Here is a 20,789-nt window from a genome sequence, read left to right as displayed (position 1 = left end):
GGATTGACCTTTTAGAATTTTCTTGATTGATCTTCTAAAAGGTCAATCAAGAAAATTTCCATTCACTAGCTGTCATTTGGTATTTTATGATCATTTCTACCACAACCAAAGGAAACACACTCTTTACAGCAATTCATTTCAGCGGTTCAGGAAACTGCTAAACATAGTAAAATATCTCTGGCCTAAGATGCTCTCTGTATAATGGTCATGACAGGACTAATACCAAATTGTAATACATATTGCGCAAGAACAGTAATTCTCGTGTGGTAACATAAATATATCTATAGATAAAGGGGTCAGCCTTTAATTTTAACACTGGAGGCACGAAAGCTAACCTAATATCAGCAAATATACTGTAAAGGCACACTCAACCCTGGCACATGCAATCGGGAGCAGGATACGTATACAGAGATTGATTAGGTTTGCGAAGTCTGATCTGCCCTTTTCGGTTCTTGTGTCCTTCCACAACTGCCTCTTTGAACTCTGGCCAACTCAGGGTTTTATTCAGGAAAAGCTGGCCTAATAAGGCCATCTTAGGCCTTATTGTCTTCAGATTATAGTACGTTCGATGCCCCACCTGTTGATTTCAAGTTGATTAGCCGGTGCATATTGGATTCAAATAAATATCAAACAAGATTCGTGTTGTGGATATAAAGTCCAAGGGGATCTGAGCTACGTGATAATCAAATAGGATATCCTTATAGAGATTCTAGTCTTTCCAACGAAAATGAAAAAACTCAAATGACTAGACCTAATATTATGAAGTAAATTCTGAAAAGCAGTACAGCAGCTAAATTGCAACTCAATAATTAGAAGTGCAGGTGATTACCATTGCATTGTGCATATTTCCTGGGGACGCGGAAATGAAAATATCACTGTGCATGCTGACATAATAATCAACCGCAGCCAGTAAGGAAGCCTTCCCTTTAATAAGAGCTCTTTCATCTGAAGAAGCAAGGCTCTTTTTGTCTTCCATCAGTGGAAACAAACTTCTCAGGGTTGAGATACGAGCTTCCCCACCATAAACCTGGAAACATTGACATAGAAAGAGTAATTTTAGAAAACAAAAGTATAGGCTTAAGATAATCTTGCACCTCAAACAGCACGGAAAATTTTGAGAAGTAGAACAAATAGAGAGCGAAGTGGCGACCTTATGGGAGGCAAGATATAACCGAGTGCTGTTGTCAAATCCCAAAGCTGCCAGCAGTAATCCAATTTCTTCTGGGGTCAACGGGCACCGTCCTTGACTTCTCAACTCTTCATCAGTAAATTGAGAGTTTAGGACTCTTCCCTGCCAGATCACTTGCCTGTATTTGGCTAATGCCAGTTTTTCAGCCTTTCCACCACCAAAATCACACGCTGAATGTGCAGCCATATCCTGGAAAGATAACAAGGTTACATTGTGGACAGAGGGCAAGATTTGAAAGCTCATAACTAAACAATGTAATAACGGGAAAAAAATAAGTGGATCAGAGAAGGACATATGATATTCACTTTAACAGGTTTCAAGGACAACAAACTCTATCTGGAAATGATAAGACTAGTTATTTGATCAGGAGATACTGCAGGATCCGCAAGTTAAAACTTCCAATTAACTACAGGCAGATAATCATTTAATGCAAGGAGCAGAATTTTTACTATAATCCCGATAACTAACTGACCAAAGAAGAGTGTTTACCTTGTCAAAGCGAAGGTGAAGAACAACAAACTTCCCTGCTCCTTGTTTGTACTTCTCACTAACCTCTCTAAGGTAGTTACGACCAACCATATTGCCTTTGGAAGAAGGATCTCTGAGGCGATTGATAAGGACATCTCCAAGATTTCTTACGTGAGGAACAAATACTAATGCTTGAAAGTTTACTTTACATCGAAGGTGTTGGAGGTACTTAGGCAAGTTGTCAAATGTCAATCGGTGAGAAAATGGTGCTATGGCAGCAATCCCATAACTGAATCATTCAGAAAAAGAAAATTTATTTTAATGAGCGACTTCAAAATTCTAGCCAAAAGCCATGAATACAGAATAGCTATATGTTCAGAAGAAACATGTTTATACTAAGAAATAAATCAAACACAGGCACTATTTGCCAAATTGCTCATGTAAACTTTACATAAGGTCACAATCCGGGTCATAATAACTAACTAAAGTAACTCACATGAAGGAAATATGCAACCATCTGTTCTTAGGTATTATAACTGAAAGGCATTGCGTCTAGCATGACAAAAAATATAAGTGCAGCTAGTGCTATGTTGTAGTAGAATTTTAGAAGCTTTTTTTCTGAAAATCCAAAAACTCTTGAATACTTCCGGTATGTAGAAATTATACTTTTGGCAATTAGTGTCATATCTAGCATGTCAAAAACAATACAAATGCTAATGCTAGATTGTAGACCTTGTGAAGCATTTTTTTATTAACTCAAAAGCATTGCAAATACTCTTAAGTAATTAGACCTTCTACTTTTGATTTGTTATCCTGCTTTATTGAGAAATTGAACTCATAGGTAGCTATCAAATAAATTCAACAGAACATTTTTAATACAAAAATCAATCTTGTGACCTACCTCTGCAGGACAGGCAATACATTGTCCAAATACCAGTTTGTCGAAGCATGAACTGGTGCTGTCTTGATTCTGGTATGTCGAACAGCAGTTGCATAATACTCTCGTGTGCTCCAAGAGAATTCATCGGGCAGCTCTTTAACTATTACTATATCGTCTTTCAATACATTGATGAAATGACCGACATCAAAGATATCCTTGAATGTACTGCAGGAAGTAGCAGATAACTTGTATTATGTACTTGTGGAAGGATGCAGGTACCCAGTGGAATAGCCGAGGTGAGTGCAAGGTGGCCGGGACACCACCGTTATTAAGGAAAAAACCTTGTATTATGTATTTAAAAAACGAAAATAAATAATCAATGTAGCAATATATTACAACCTTGAATCTTGCCAAACAGGATTTACTTCCAAATGAGGGATCACTAGTGTAGCATTCAGGATCTTGGCAACAACAACTGCATCACAGATCTTGTTCAAGAAGTACACATGTTAGTAATCATCTTATAACACTTGTTAAGAAACGGTATCCATGGCACAAACATTCCTATAATAAGCATTTCTCATATATATTGCCCCCATAAACAGAGAACACTTATGATACGCACCGCCATCCTTTGTTGATTTAATCCTCCATCAAGGAACACTTGAATATATCCTTCAGATTTTTCAGGTAGTGCTGCATATGTTTAAGTAACAGTGAATCAGAAATAAAAGAGTAAATGAAATATCACGTTGATGCTACGAAATGAAAGAATGCTGCACAGAGATCCTTGAAACGACACATGAAAGTTGAAGTGCGTTAGAACTGATCCAGAGACACTCACTAGAGGCGATGACAGATTCACTACAGGGTTTCCATCCTTGGTAGGGCAAAGGCATCCATAGGTCAGACTGTTCTTCAGATGACTAAATGGAAAAGAAGAACCCAATAAGAGATCCTTCTACCATTCTCTGGGCAACATGAGTAAAATTTGGAGGAACAAATGAATGCAACGAATAGTCTTACGCACAGTTTGGCGTTGTAGAGCACTCTTCAGAAGACGTGAGTGCCTGGGTTTTGGAGCATTCCATTCCTGCGGATGCAAACTGGATTACGGATATAAATTTTGCCTCAAGAATCGAACTTTGATAGATGGTGCAAGTAAAATCCTGTAGTGACAACCAAAAGTATGTACTTGCAGGCACAAATTGACTGTATTCCCAAGTTGTCAAAGTTTTATTCAATGCAGATAAGGAATTAAGAGAAAGGAATCTACTTTTCACATAGGCTGTTTATGTTGCGGAAGCCAAATGTATATAGTGTGAATAAGTCACAACTACTATACCAAAATTATGACAGCCACCAAATAATAAATAAGACAATAAAGCAACAATAAAGGGAACACCAGAATTTACGAGGTTCGGCTAATTTTGCCTACTCCTCGGACACAACCAATATTTTATTTCACTCCAAAAATACAAGTGAAATAATACTAAAGAGAGAAGATACAAATGCCTTAAACAGATGAGAAGGCAAATGAGAGGTGTGTTTCAATCCTAAACATTAGGCCTTCTTTTATAGGGGAAAAATCCCCCCCAAACTTAACTCCCAACCAATGTGGGACTTTGGCATTTTGCCAAACTTCAACAAATCTCCACCTTGGCAAAATTCCACATTTTCAATTCTCTCTCAATAACAAATTTTGGTTGTGTCTTCATCTTCAATCTTCAGTGTTCAACAATGTTGATCAAATCCAAACAATGTTGAAACTTGACCGCAGTCACCACCTTTGTCAGCATATCAGCAGGATTCTCTGTAGTATGAATTTTCTTCACCGTGACTCCACCTTTTTCTATGACTTCTCGTACGAAATGATACCGAACATCAATGTGCTTCGTCCTTGCATGATAAACTTGGTTCTTCGCTAATTGAATAGCACTTTGACTATCACAAAAAATTGTGATACCTTTTTGTTCAACACCAAGCTCCTTTAGCAATCCTTGAAGCCAAATTGCCTCTTTCACAGCATCTGTAATAGCCATGTACTCTGCCTCTGTTGTAGACAAAGCAACTGTTGACTGCAAAGTAGACTTCCAACTAACTGGTGCCTTTGCAAAAGTAAACACATAACCAGTAGTTGATCTTCGTTTGTCCATATCACCCGCAAAATCTGAGTCACAATATCCAACTACAGACTGATTGTCTTCCTGCTCAAAAACTAACCCGACATCTACAGTATTATGAATATACCGTAGAATCCACTTCACAGCTTGTCAATGCTCCTTCCCTGGATTGTGCATATATCTGCTAATAACTCCAACAGCTTGTGAAATGTCAGGCCTTGTGCAAACCATTGCATACATCAAGCTACCAACAACATTTGCGTATGGTACCTTTGACATATACTCTCGTTCAGCTTCATCCATTGGCGACATAGTAGTACTTAGCTTAAAATGGGAAGCAAGTGGAGTACTAACTGGCTTAGTCTTGTCATCTATGCCAAAACGTTGAAGTACTCTCTTCAAATATTCCTTTTGAGATAAACAGAGTTTCTTTGAACGTCTATCTCTAATTATCTCCATGCCAAGAATTTTCTTTGCCTCACCCAAATCCTTCATCTCGAACTCCTTCTTCAGTTGAATCTTCAACTTATCAATTTCTTCCAAATTCTTGGAAGCTATCAACATATCATCAACATATAGGAGAAGATATACAAAGGAACCATCTTTAAGCTTGTGCAAATACACACAATGATCGTATTTGCTTCTCTTGTACCCTTGCCGCAACATAAACTCGTCAAATCGCTTGTACCATTGTCTAGAAGATTGTTTCAATCCGTACAACGATTTTTCAAGTTTGCACACCATATTTTCTTTTCCAGCAACTTTGAATCCTTCTGGCTGAGTCATGTAGATTTCCTCCTCCAAGTTTCCATGTAAAAACGCAGTTTTTACATCCATCTGAACTAGTTCCAAATCCAATTGTGCTACCAAAGCCAACATAATTCTAATGGAGGAATGTTTTACAACTGGAGAAAACACTTCATTGTAATCAATTCCCTCCTTTTGAGCATATCCTTTGGCCACCAATCTTGCTTTGTAGCGAACATCTAATTGGTTAGGAAATCCTTCTTTCTTTGCAAATACCCATTTGCACCCAATTGCTTTCTTTCCCTTCGGGAGATTGGCCAATCTCCATGTATGATTCTGATGAAGGGACTGTATTTCATCATTCATGGCAATCCTCCACTTATCTTCTTCTGAACTTTGGACAGCGTCTTTATAAGTAGTAGGAACATCATCAGCTACAATTGAGGTTGCACAAGCAACCGTCTCTATGAGACGAACAGGTTTCGTTATTGTTCTTTTTGGCCTGCTGGTTGCTATTGATTCAAGTTGTTGTTGAGATTCCTGAGTTGGAATCTCCTCTACTGGCTCTCCTTCCAGAGGGTAATCTTCATTTGTTTCCTCCTCTGCTTCTTGTGTAGGAAAAATAAATTTTCCCTCAAACTCCACCTGCTTAGAAGCACCTTCATTTTGTTTGGTATCTTCTGTTACCTTATTTACCATAGCAAATTCATCAAAGGTAACATCTCTGCTGAATATTACTTTCTTTGTCATAGGACACCATAAGCGATATCCTTTGACTCCAGAAGTAATTCCCATAAAAATAGCCTTCTTTGCCCTTGGATCCAATTTTGACTCCGTCACATGATAATATGCAGTTGAGCCAAACACGTGCAAAGAGTTATAATCTACAGCAGGTTTTCCGTACCATTTTTCAAATGGTGTTTTGCCATCAATAGCAGCAGATGGTAGACGATTAATGAGGTGGCATGCATATGTAATTGCCTCAGCCCAAAATTCTTTGCCCAAGCCAGCATTGGACAACATACACCGTACCTTCTCCAGCAAGGTCCGGTTCATACGTTCTGCCACTCCATTCTGTTGTGGTGTATGTCTAACAGTGAAGTGTCGGATGATGCCATCATTTTCACAGACCTTATTGAAATGATCATTTTTGTATTCACCTCCATTGTCTGTGCGAATACACTTGATTCTCCTGCCTGTCTGATTCTCCACCATCGTCTTCCATTTGAGAAAAATTCCCAACACTTCATCTTTGCTCTTCATTGTATACACCCATACTCTTCGGGAAAAATCATCAACAAAGGTTACAAAATAGTGCTTCCCACCCAATGAAGGTGTTTTGGAAGGACCCCAAACATCAGAGTGTACATAATCCAAAATGCCTTTAGTATTATGGATCGCTGTACCAAATTTAACCCTTGTCTGTTTCCCTTTAACACAATGCTCACAAAACTCCAAGTTGCAAGCCTTTACTCCTTTTAACAATCCTTGATCTGATAGAGTTTTCAAGGATTTTCCTCCAGCATGTCCCAAGCGCATGTGCCATAGCTTGGTTGCTTCTGCCTCTTTGTCGTCACTGGATGTTACTGTCGCTGTCCCAATAATTGTACTGCCACGATAGCGGTACATATTATTATTCTTCCGATTAGCCTTCATTACCACTAGTGCACCGGAGCATACTCTCATCACTCCATTTTCTGCAATGATTTTGAACCCTTTTGATTCTAGGGCTCCCACAGAGATGAGATTCTTCTTCAAATCCGGTACATATCGAACATCTATCAATGTTCTGATCATTCCATCATGGTTCCTTAATCGTATTGAACCAATGCCATATGAGGTAAGAGGGCTGTTATCCGCTGTGTGGATGACTCCATATTCTCCTTCTTGAAATTCCACGAACCAGTCCCTGTTGGGACACATATGATAGCTACAAGCCGAGTCCATCAACCATATGTCTGATGATGTTGATGACTCTGTTGTAACTAATGAGAAGTCTGAATCATCACAATCAGCTACATTTGAATCCATAATAGCCTTTCCATTGTTATGTTTGGCCTTATTCTTCAACTTCGGACAGTCTTTCTTCCAGTGCCCTTTTTCTCGACAAAAGGCACATTCATCTTTGCTGGGTCTGGATCTTGACTTGGATCTTCCCTTCTTTGTCCTCGTTTGATTTTGAGGACGACCCCTCACAAATAGTGCTTCTCCTTCTCCGCCCTTCTGTTTTTCTCGCTTTCTTTGTTCATAGCTGTACAAAGCTGAACAAACTTCTCTGAGAGAAATTTCGTCATTTCCATGGAGTAGAGTAGTTTCAAGGTGCTCGTACTCATCAGGAAGTGACGCCAACAACATTAAGGCCAAGTCACCATCATCATAAGTTGTATCCATATTTTGCAAATCTGTGACCAACTTATTGAAACTGGTGATATGTTCATTCATCGTGGTACCAGGAACATAGGTGAAGTGAAACAGTCTCTTCTTCATGTACAATTTATTTTGACTGTTTTTCTTCAAAAATTTATCCTCCAGTGCTTTCCATAATTTACTTGCAGAAGTTTCCTTTGTGTATGGATATTTCTGCTCTCTAGCAAGGTAGGATCGAATGGTACCGCAAGCAACACGGTTGATAATTCTCCAATCTTCTTCTCCAATAACATCTGGTTTCTTTTCTTCAATGGCCAGATCTAGCCCTTGTTGAAAAAGGACATCTAGAACCTCGCCTTGCCACATCCCAAAATGTCCGGACCCGTCAAAAATTTCTACCGCAAATTTCGCATTTGACACAATTCTTGTCATAAGCGAAGATGCCAATGATGACGTATTGTTGACACTTGATGTAGATTCTTCTTGTTTATTGTCCCCCATATTTGACACAAATATTATTTAATAGCTGACGACACAAATCAAGATTATTTCCTTTCTGATGTAGAAGATCAGACTAAGCTGCAACTACAGAGCATACTCAGACAGAACCTTGACTCAGTTACCAAGATAAATCTTTTCTGATGTGGAAGATCAGACTATGCTGCAACCACAGAGCATACTTAGACAGTACCTTGGCTCTGATACCAATTGTTGCGGAAGCCAAATGTATATAGTGTGAATAAGTCACAACTACTATACCAAAATTATGACAGCCACCAAATAATAAATAAGACAATAAAGCAACAATAAAGGGAACACCAGAATTTACGAGGTTCGGCTAATTTTGCCTACTCCTCGGACACAACCAATATTTTATTTCACTCCAAAAATACAAGTGAAATAATACTAAAGAGAGAAGATACAAATGCCTTAAACAGATGAGAAGGCAAATGAGAGGTGTGTTTCAATCCTAAACATTAGGCCTTCTTTTATAGGGGAAAAATCCCCCCCAAACTTAACTCCCAACCAATGTGGGACTTTGGCATTTTGCCAAACTTCAACAAATCTCCACCTTGGCAAAATTCCACATTTTCAATTCTCTCTCAATAACAAATTTTGGTTGTGTCTTCATCTTCAATCTTCAGTGTTCAACAATGTTGATCAAATCCAAACAATGTTGAAACTTGACCGCAGTCACCACCTTTGTCAGCATATCAGCAGGATTCTCTGTAGTATGAATTTTCTTCACCGTGACTCCACCTTCTTCTATGATTTCTCGTACGAAATGATACCGAACATCAATGTGCTTCGTCCTTGCATGATAAACTTGGTTCTTCGCTAATTGAATAGCACTTTGACTATCACAAAAAATTGTGATACCTTTTTGTTCAACACCAAGCTCCTTTAGCAATCCTTGAAGCCAAATTGCCTCTTTCACAGCATTCGAACAGGAGTATGGTGAACTTACTTAAATGCTATACCTCACTGTGAACAACATCTAAGACAGTATTTATCTGACCAAACGACTGTCTTTTATTTTAACAACTAATGATGATCGAGCCAACAACTCCAACTTAGAGAACTCATATTTTACGGCGGACTAAACAATTCTTCTCTATGGTTCTACAGTTAGACAGACTGGCATTGTGCATTCCTAATTACCAGACAAATACCATCTTCATGCACAGAATAAGAAGATGGCGTATAAATGGTCCAAGCCAACGTATCCAACTTAACAAACCCTTCTTTATAAAAGAAAAGACAAGTTTGTAAAACAATGCCAGATTCCAAGATTATGACATAACAATATTTCTTCTGCCAGTTTCTTAGGGGTTAAAACTGAAAGATACTGCTAGGCATCAAGCAAATCTACCGAACAAAAATCATCAGTCATTCATATGCAAGACACTAAACCGGAAGTTTCTACATTGCCGAATCCAAATATTTCCGGATTATCCTTACTTCTGAAGCTTTGTAAGTTTGACTCGCTAAAATTTTTTGATTTGCACCGGGTGTCCGAGTCTCTTCGAGCCCCGACTATTCCCGGGGGTGCACAGGCCCTCGGCAAGGAATTTCCCGCAAGTGCACCACGGTTAATTCAGGTTTTACCCAGTCCGATGGCCCTCAGAAATTGTTTGCACCCAGTGGGTTTCGAACTTGAGACCTTGAAAGGGAGCAAACCCCAAGGCTCAAGTCAATTGCCGCCAGGCCAACCCCTGAGGGTACTATAGTTTGACTCGCTAAAATTGACTAGCACACTTTCTGGTTTCAACATCACTGTTCATCCAACCACTTCCCCTTCTACACCCAAAGATTAAATGTGACACACCTAGTTTTTACAATTTAACCCTTTCAATTGATCCTCCAAAGAATCTTATCTTACTCAGATACCATTTTCACTTCAAATATGGTACTATATTTTATGCTTTTCCGCTTTTCTATCCATCCCCAGGAATCAGTTTGCTTTATTCCCAACATACCTTAATGAAGCCAAAAGGTGAAAAAGAAAACAGCACAACGTAGAAGGAAAAAGGACATTGAAGAGAGAGCACAATTAAAGATTGATATATGGGCATTTGCACCAACACAAAAAAAAACATCACAATAACAACACTTCAATCCCAAACTTCTACGAGTAAGCCGTACTAACGCTCAGTATCTTTTCCTTTTTCTTTTTTGGCGTAACTGAGAAATTCTGAGCATCTATAGGTTACGGGTTCGAGTTGTCTCCGTGTGACCTATAGGTCACGAGTTCGAGCCGTGGAAGCTGCCACTTTTGCTTGCGTTGGTATAAGCTGCTTACATTACACCCCTTGGAGTGCGGCCCGGTAAGCTGCTTAAATTACACCCCTTGAAGTGCGGCCCTTCCGTGAACCCTGTACGAACGCGGGATGCCTTGTGCACGGAGTTGCCCTTTTGGAGAAATTCCTAGGATCAGCTTGCGCACGATTCGAAACTTGGGTCACCCTTCTCCACTTAAAACTAGCTTTTTGTCCGCGGCAGGGTTCAGACTCGTGACATGCACACCTACACATCCACCACTAGCTCTCAGACGGGAGTCAATTGACACTCCTTTGCGAAAAAATTGCACAATGTGGATAGGTTAATATTTTTATTTTTATGCATATACGATATGTTGAACCCCGGTTTTTTTTTTGTTGTGTTTACTTTTTTTATATTTTGAATCGAAAACATGGCTCCGCCACTGAACCAAAGTCTTCAGGGCAGCAATTCTCACTATTTATTCTGTTCCATTTAGACTTGTTTCATTACAATACTCGGTAATTTGTCTAACACAATAGGTTCCATACATTTTATAGTGACATAAAGGCAGAAAAATTACAGAGTGAGATACAACAGGAAACATACCGAGAAAATGGAAGGCGAGGCATGGCTCAAAGGAGTGAAAAGACTGGGAAAGAAAATGGGCAAAAGTAGCAGAAAAACACCAGCCATTGTCCCACTTCTATGGCTGCTGCGATGATAGAGCCTCATACTTTGGCTGTGAAGCCGCTTTAACAGCAGTATTCGCTCAACCCCTGATCAATAACAGTAGAATCTAATCTAATGAATAACAGATTTTTCCAAAAAGCCTTGATTTTGGAGGAATATATATAATTAAAAGGGGAGACATTATGATTATTCGCCATGTCACGGGTGCACCCTTCTCCATATATATCAAGTACATATACTTAGCATATAAAACCAATTCGTACATTGTAGAGAAAATCAAGAGATAATAATTCGATTAGTAGTAGTACTCACTCTAGCCCATTTTACATGACATACTATTTTTTAAATCTGTTTAGAAATAATTTAATTTTTAATTTTTCGATAATAATTCATAGCCATATAAATGTCAATGAGATGTTTAGACCTAAAGTTTAAAAAGTCACTTCATTTTCAATCAAATATTGTCATTTAAATTGGGATGATTTATGAATTCGAATCAATCTAATAGTCAAAGGCTGATGTAACCAGGAGCGGAGCTAAAATTGTAAAAATGGCCTGGGATAGTTACTTTTTAACATGATATTTAGTTTTTATCCAGTATTTTTAATGTTGAGTAAAAATAATCACTACTATATTAAAATTAGTATCCAAAGATGGTTTTACCCTTTTTCATGAGTGTTGTGTAAATATTAAGGACATGGTGTCCTTAACATTTACACTGCATATATGAAGTTAAGGACATGATGTCCTAAAGTTTAACAAAGAAAGGTGTAAATACATGACACTTTGTCCTTAATATTTACACAACATTTATGAAGTTAAGGAATATTTACACAATATTCATAAAGTTAAGGACACTATGTCCTTAATATTTACACAGCACACGTGAAGTTAACGACACCATGCCCTTAACATTTACATTACACATATGAAGTTAAGGACATGAGGCCCTTCAGTTTAACAATAGAAGGTGCAAATACAAGTTAAGGACATTATGTCCTTAACATTTACACTGCACACATGAAGTTAAGGACGTCGTGTCCTTAATATTTACACTGCACGTACGAAGTTAAGGACATGATGTCCTAGAATTTAACAACGGAAGGTGCAAATATAGGACACTTTGTCCTTAATATTTACACAGCATTCATGAAGTTAAGGACACCATGTCCTTAATATTTTCACAACACTCATGTCTAGCACAGGGGGGATTTTCGTCCGGGCGGATAAAATTTATTAAGCACTGGCTAAAGAGTAAATACATTTTAAACAGTGGCTAAAAAATAAAAACATCTCTAATTAGTGGCTAACTGTGCACTTCTCTCGCTAGAAATTTTAACCTTATGGGTTCTACATTTTAGAAAGACGATTTCAAGTGTTAGTGATTGGGTTCTAAATTTTATATTTTTACATATTTAATGAATTTTAAACATCAAATATATTGTTTAAGCAAAAATTACTGGGTTCAGTCGAACCTATAATTTGGCTTGTGCCTCCACCCCTAGATGCAATATTGCAGCATCGATTTTATCCGAACTCAATATTTTCGACGCGAAACATAAATTTATGCATAAAAAATTATTATTTTTTCAACAAAAGACTTACTATTGTAACAACAATAAATGTGAACCAAAAAATACGTAATTTGATTTTTACTAATAAAAGCTTCCACTATTGTAGGTGATCAAAACCCCACCTATAATTTTATAATTATGGGGTTGAGTTATCAAAGGAGCGAGTAATAGCTCCAATAAAGAAGAATGAAACAAACACGATATGATATCCAATTCATAAACTGATAGTGAAAGAAAGCACCATCAAATAAGGAAGAGTTGTTAATATTTCTTCATAAATTGGTACGCTTCATTGTAAGCACTTCTCCGTGCCGACACGGCTTTGCACACACCTCCACTAAAAATTACCTTATAAAATATTTATATTTATATCTATATCTATATACTATATTAAAAGCACGAAATCCCTTAGCGAAATGTCGTTCACATTTTTTACTCTTTTAAAATAAATTTCACATTGAACAAAATAGTAATTCAAATTATTTCCTAATATTTAGGACTTAGTTCCTTAATTAAATTGTGTATCAAGTCCTAATATTTAGGAATTCAAATCAATTAAGATCTTACCTTATTTAAATTATTTTTGCATTAAAATTTATTTATATAATTGTAATCATTCCATATTAAGTTTTTAATACGTAGGATTTTAACATCAACTAAAATTCTATTAATTAAACGCTTTAATAAACTCACCCAACACATGTACGTTCAATGATGGTAAGAAAATATAGGGGAACATCACGGAAACCATTTGGGTTAATTGATTTTTTTACTTTAAAACTAATTTAAATTTAAATTACCTTATATGAATTATTCTTTATTTTAGTAACGTGACATAATTGTCATTTTTTCATGTTATAATTCAAAATTTAAAATTTGGCATAAATAAAAATCTAATGAGTTACTGTCACAATAAAATTAAATAATTAAGTCTTTGAATTAATTATTAGCAAAAAAATATAATCCAACTATTTTTCAAATGCATCATCTAACTAGAATTAATTTTTTAGTTGACAAAAAACTTTGATATACAAATTTGTTTCCACAAGATCAAGAAAATTGACGGTGAAAAAAATAGTAAAGAACGAATATCAATTATAATATTGCACTAAGAGTAAAATTGATTAAAATACAAACTAATTAATAAGAATAAAATAGTAGACATGATTATCTACTATTTGAATTAAATCATTCCTTATTAGAACAATATACGAACTCCAATATTTAGGTACTTAGATTATATTGCAAAATATTTAATTAAATTTAAATATAGATAAACTAATATTAATTAAGATTTGAAAGGGTGGGAAGGAGTTTCCACGTTTTAAAAGCTTGGACGAAATTATAGCGATATTTAAATATTTGAAGTTTGAGCTAATAAGGATTTGAATCAAGAAAAATAAATTTTTGCTTTAAGGTTGAGAACCAATGGTTAGTGTTTAACCCAAAAAATAATTTTCAAGGTCAGAGCAATAATTTTATATGACGGGCCACAAGCAACTGATTCAATCCGAAAGATATAAAATTTTGTTAATACAACGTGATAGAGAAGTGAGAAATAAATTCAATGACAAATAATATAATAAAAATAAAGCAGAGAAGAAAGAATTCTTATTGAATGATCCTTGATAGGATAATGAGCCGAACAGAGCTTGAAGGGCCGAATTATGGCTAGCTTGAGAGCAATATGCTATAAATTACAATGTATACAATTGTAGAGAAGAAAATTAGATTCCCCTGATGGTGGTAAAAGTATGTCTATTTATAGGGCTAAATCTAAGTAACTAGTCTCCTTGAATTATGGGTCCATTATGAGCATTTATTCAATCCATCCATTACTTTTGGAAGACTTGTAACAGCTGTGTAAATGCTGAAATTCCGTAACTGATGAGTTAATTCCGTAATTGATGAGTCAATCTCGTGCCTGTTGAGTCAATCCTATGCATGTTGAGTCAATCCCATGCATGTTGAGTCAATCTCGTAATTGATTGCCTTGTTCTGACCGTTACAATCATTTATTGCATTTATTAATAATTGATTTGTAACTGATAGTGTAATGATGGTAAATCCCATATAATCCGGGATTAATTTATTCCTTCCTCATTTGTAATTATGAGATATTCTCCCACGCCTGATCTGGGCTATTTCATGATGATTAGTTCCGGGGCTAACATGCACGGTATGAGTATGTTCGGTCCCGGGGGTATTTCACATTTCATCTTTACATGTCATTTTTCACTTTTCTTCAAACTTTATTGATACGTGTCGCCATTTAATAGACCCACATGACGAGTCTAATTTTTACTAATACAGTTAGTTCTTAAATTAATTAACTAATTAGTAATTAAAAGTATCCAATCCAGTTTTTTTTTTCAAATTTATATAAGTAAAATTATTTTTTTAAGTTGAACTCTTAGGCTACATAGATTTATTTCTATAAAAAAAAAAAAGTTGGTAGTGAGATATCAGAAAATAGAGCAAATTTAGTAATAGTATTAAAAAGTCAAATTGATAAAAATACAAATTTGAAGCAATATGGATGAAATATTAGTAGATAAAATTTATTTTAAATATGAGTTAATATTTATAATTATCTTTTTGTTTCTTTTCACATTCATTTCAACAAATGATAGCTCCTTATATATTTTTGTATATTAAGTTATTTTTGAAAAGATATTAACTCAACAATTATTCTTAGACTTTGCACCATCATTTATCAATTGTTTTGTGAGCTATAGGGCCAACCTTTTCATTCTCAAAATCTCTAAGATACCAAAAGATTCAACTTTTCAATTTATTTTATTTAACAAATCTTTAAAGAACCATAAAAGTATTTTTTTTTTTGATTTATTTGTTTTAGTATTAGGTAATAGAAATGCGAATAATTTTAAAATCACAATAAGACATCTAAAATTTTTGATGGAGCAAGATTTCTTTCATTAAGTTTGCCAAATGAGATCGATATTCATCATTTTAAAGAACATACCCTTCTTCATTAATTTTTATTTAATAACTCAAACACATAATGTGATTTTTTTAAACTGAATACCCATTAATATAAATTCACGCGCAAAGTGCGTACTCTAAGACTAGTCTTATTAAATTCCTCTAGTCATTTTTCCATTTAATACTCCCCCCGGTCCAAAATAAGTGATTTTTTAGTTGTTTTCACACATATTGAGAAACTAGTCATAGAGTACGCGCTTTGCGCGTGTACTCTATAGTCATGAATATATAACTTTTAAATATTGCATATCCATATTAACCAATGTGCATGTGTTATTAAAAACAATTATAGAAAGAAAAAAAAAACAAGGTCCTAAAAATGATGGATGTTAATCCTATTTAGCTAGCTTAAAAGAAAAATCATGTCCTACATAAATTCTCATATACTTTATTATGATTTCTCGCTTTGTCCCCACCCATCGAAGTTATTTAATTGTCTTCTTAATGTTTGAATTAATTAGCATATGCTTAATATAAATAAATAAAATGATAAGATCGTGTATATGTATATATATCTATATATCTTTATCTCCTCTTATATTAGATTATTTGAACCTCAAGAACAATTGTCAAGTTTTCTTTCAAAAGTTATTTGTAAATTTGAAAAATAATATGATGAAGTTGAAAAATAATTAAATTGAATATTTTTAATCAGCTAATTAAGAACTTAATTATATAGCTATTTTAATATCAAAATTTTGCTGCCTTTGTTAGTTTTCAAATTATGGTCGGGCTATTCTATTATAAGTTTAGCCGTTTCCTTCCATTAATTATATGCACATCCTCTTAGAAAATATAATACGTAAACATTCATATTTTTAGTATTATAATATTATAATATTGTATATGGTAAATGTAATTGATTTTGATATATACTTAGATTTTTTTGTGTAGTCGTTCAAATAAGGAAAACTTTAATAAGTAAAGTTTTAGTTGACTTCAAAATACTAAATATTAGGGAAATAATTAAATGACTATTTTGTCTAGTGTGAACTTTATTTTAAAAGGGTAAAAAAGACGAACGACATTTCACTAAGGGCCTTCGTGCTTTTAATATAGTATAGATTTACCTTTTAACATTAATTAGCAATGAAATTGACCGTATTAACATTTACTATCTCTTCACATAAACACTCCTAATACATACTCCAACATTAATTACTCCAAGGGCAATGTAGGAAAAAAATAATTAATTCATTCTTGAAATCTGAAAAAAATTACTTATTTTGGACCACAAGAAAAAAACCAAAAAATCACTTATTTTGGACCGGAGGGAGTACTAAATAGTACTGGTAGTTTTGGATAGGGGCGGATATAGCATTATCGATACGAGTTTAATTTAACCTATAACTTTCAACGCGAAACAAAATTTTATGCGTAAAAATTCGCTTAACTTGTATTAAATTGTAGATATTAACCCATAATTTCAAATGTATAATAGTTTAATGCGTAAAATATTAAAAGTTGAATCCAAAGGGATCGTCTGGTTCATCCCGGGATTGTTTGACCCAAAATATAGATCTTGGTTCTACCAATTAGATTTAAATAATGAAGAGTCAATCTTAGCTAATAATAATATCTAAAAGATAAGGTTATCAGTTTTGTGACATATAGTAATATGTATATTGACCGAATGGTAATGAATGTGAGCACTAGTAACAATATTCAATGATCCAAAAAGATGGAAGATAACATTAAATAGTAATAAACAACAACAAATGATATTTAAGTAAATAGAAATGTGTGAGTCACCCGAAAATGGGTGATATTTGTGAATATTCTTCCTGACAATGACGAATGATTGATGAGCCTTAGAACACTCAGGTTATTCTTGGATCGGGTGGAAAAGCTAGACATGAATCTTAGTGAAATGGTTGTTTAATTTTTGTATGCTTGTAATATGACTAGATTCTCTCTATAAAGTCAATGGAGTTTCTTACAAATGAATATCTCATGCCCCATATCATTGTGTCTCTTTCTATCTATAGGGAACATACTCCTAGAAACCTTAATAGTACAGGTGCAGAAAATATGCACTAGAATATTCTCTTTAGTGTCCTATCTTGAAACGAACTGTTATAACTCTGTATAGGATGCTCGACCTCGACCTTGATCTACGACGGCTTCTCGACCTTGATCATTGCTGACTCTTCGACCGCAACCTTCATCATTTCTAGAATTACCAACCTTGGGCAGGTCTTCATTAAAATCGTATTGGCAGTCTATGAATGCCTTCTTAATTTTAACATGGTTAGATCATTTTAGAGATAACTTTTGACCCATACAGGGATAAAATTTACGATTAACTTTATTCTATGTTTGGTTTAGGAATTAGCTAATCCCGGAATAACTTTTACACTAAAATTATAGGATTAGCTATCCCATATAGAAAGTGGGATAGCTAATCCTATGAGATATTCTATCATTGTACCAAACAATCCCATAGAGTTTAAATCATATTCCTATCTAGTTTTGGACTAAATACAATATTTAATATATTTATATTTCGATCGGCTGCGGATCAATGGGTATCGATATTTGAAAGTGGATTTTTCGAATTCTTTTATTTTTTGAGAGAAAACTTAAGTTATGAACTACTCCCGCTGGTTCTTTTTATTTGTCTGTTATACTAAAAAAATATTTTTCTTTTTATTTGTCTACTTTCACAAATTAAGAAAAAAAATATTTTTAATTGTTTTACGTTATCATTAATTATTCATTTACCAAATTATTGAGACTATTTATTATTATTATTATGATTATTATAATAAAATATCTACTTTATTTATTATTAGGAGTGTTATGTCCGTGTACACCAAAAGGGAACGGAAGGGGTACTTCAGAACTAAGAATTAACACGTTTCAAAGAAGCGCACCATCTTCGGCTACTACAACATCTTTATAAAACCAGACAATGAACCTACTTTATGAATTTCCACACTAAATAGGCAAGGCGAACTGATATTAGTAACATAAATAATAAACAAAAAAACAAAAAAAAACTAATATACAAAGTATTTCGTATTCACACAAGGTAAGGAGAGGAGTAGCATCCAAGGAGTGTGATGGTTGCTCCCACGGTTCGAATATGTGATCTATAAGCCACACATAGAGAATTTTATTATTGCTCCAATGCTCCCTTCAAAATGACATTACTAATTACATAATTTCATCAATTTGCGTGAAGCATTTAAGAAATTAACTCCCAAATTAATTTCCTTGGGATTCGATTATTTCAAAGCGTCAAAACGCATAAAATTTACTATAGTCAAACTTTTCTATGATAGTATCATTTGTTCCGATATTTTTTGACTTTTATAGTAAATTGTTGTTATATACCTATAATAATATTTGACGTTTAAATATTTTTTGGCTGCTATAGACAAAGATTTAAGCTCTAGTGCACAAATTTTAAAACTACTAAAAGAATAAATTCTTTCAAGATTGACTGGAGAACTTCGTAAATGTATCTTATTTCATAGATTCTATTTTTTTTTCTAGCGATATAATGCTTGAATTTGCGAAGATTTGTATCAAAACTTTCGGCATAAGAGTACCTGGTAGCTTTTCGTTTGGAGCAATCTAGGAGCTTAACAGTTGAATCTTCTATCTAAATATTCTTTGGCGTCTTTTCTAATGAAAAAGATATCATGTGTAAATCTTCATATCCTATGTATTATGCAAGATGAAAACTTGTTCAATGGAAAATATTTTTTGCAGATTTTTACAATTATTATTAGTAATCGTAGAGATTTTATATGGCTGTGATAGAGGGGGTAATTTTATAAAGAGCATTCTGCATAAATATCGTTATTGCTGTTATATGTAAAAACTATTAGAGAAAGGTAAAGTATACCTTAAAAATGTGTTCCGAGAAAAACTTGATATTTTTTTGTTGTTGAATAGTTATTATATAGGGATATCGCAAGAGAGAGGTAGGACGACACTACTCTTATTACACTAATTTCATGATGACGAACGAATGGTCATACTAATTGACACCAATGCATAACAAAGAAGGATTTTATAAAACAAAGCTTACAATTCCCCAGAAATAAGAAAATTGGAAATTCATTTACCAAGTCTGATACATAGAATAGTCTTCTGGAGCAGGATTATCCCTTCTAGCTAAATAAAATCCATCATCCTTAACCAAATAATAAAATGGACCAGAAGGTGTACTCCCATCAGAATCAAAAAACACAACAAAACTTTTATCTTTTGAACCACACCAAAAATGACAAAAGTAAAGAGTTCTTCCCCAAATATTCTCACGAAATGAGAAATTAAAATCCCCATATATAGGAAGGTCATGATACCCTAAATCATCATCTCCTGATGCACAATGAATTGTTAATGTAGGAGAATTTGTAGGTAAACCATTGACTATATGAATGTGAACTTTGGCTCCATTTATTTTTTGTGTAAAGTTGAATGCCAAAAACAAGAAAAAGAAGAAGGTTTTGTGTTGGATGAAATTCATACTCATATTTTACAACTAAAGCGTGTTTCAATGAGAATAATACTAGGAGTCTTTGATTTGTATATATGCTCATTTTTTGAATAGTGAAAATGGTAATATATAACCTAAAGAGCTAAGTATAGAGTTATTTTCTTTTCTGTCATTTGCTAATTTAGAAGTGATTTAATATGGATAAGGCTAAAGATTATAGGTTTAATTTGTTTCCTCGTTTATTTGTTTTAACTTTTTATTGAAAAGGAAGATTGCTAAATGCACTAATTTTCTTCCTTTAATTCCTTTAGATATTTATAAGAATCGAGGGGGACAATAATAGATGTTATTCTTTTTTGGAATTTCTCATCTATATTATATTAAAAGGAGAGTAGTATGCATTGTGGTTAAGCCAAGTGGCAAGCTAAAATGAAGCCACTTGGCAGTTTTAGGACAACATTAATAATTAGGAATTATAAATAGAAACATAATTAATGGAAGTAGTTTAATGAATCCTATACATAATCTA

At 34.4% G+C, this 20,789-nt stretch overlaps 1 protein-coding gene across 1 annotated transcript; it reads right to left on the bottom strand.

Moving 5' to 3' along the window:
• Positions 1 to 122: 122 nt before the first annotated feature.
• LOC104232178 (O-fucosyltransferase 31-like) lies at positions 123 to 11,356 on the bottom strand. The gene is made up of 10 exons (XM_009785315.2): positions 11,144 to 11,356; positions 3,568 to 3,630; positions 3,382 to 3,463; positions 3,163 to 3,233; positions 2,937 to 3,025; positions 2,559 to 2,762; positions 1,679 to 1,946; positions 1,151 to 1,378; positions 830 to 1,027; positions 123 to 577 (listed from the first exon to the last, which is right to left on the bottom strand). Exons 1-10 carry the CDS (start codon positions 11,267 to 11,269, stop codon positions 368 to 370), a joined length of 1,539 nt encoding a protein of 512 aa, XP_009783617.1. The 5' UTR covers positions 11,270 to 11,356; the 3' UTR covers positions 123 to 367.
• Between the last annotated feature and the right edge of the window lie 9,433 nt (positions 11,357 to 20,789).

The sequence above is a fragment of the Nicotiana sylvestris genome, chromosome 5 (assembly GCF_000393655.2).
Source record: "Nicotiana sylvestris chromosome 5, ASM39365v2, whole genome shotgun sequence".
NCBI classification, from domain to species: Eukaryota; Viridiplantae; Streptophyta; class Magnoliopsida; order Solanales; family Solanaceae; genus Nicotiana; species Nicotiana sylvestris.
This window is presented reverse-complemented; position numbering and strand designations above follow the sequence as displayed.

Coding starts and splice junctions, on each gene's coding strand:
- LOC104232178 (XM_009785315.2), bottom strand. CDS start 11,269: ATGAGGCTCTATCATCGCAGCAGCCATAGAAGTGGGACAATGGCTGGT. Junction 3,234..3,381: donor TGAATCTGTCATCGCCTCTA/GTGAGTGTCTCT, acceptor AAACATATGCAG/CACTACCTGAAAAATCTGAA. Junction 1,947..2,558: donor GTATTGCCTGTCCTGCAGAG/GTAGGTCACAAG, acceptor TGAATGATTCAG/TTATGGGATTGCTGCCATAG.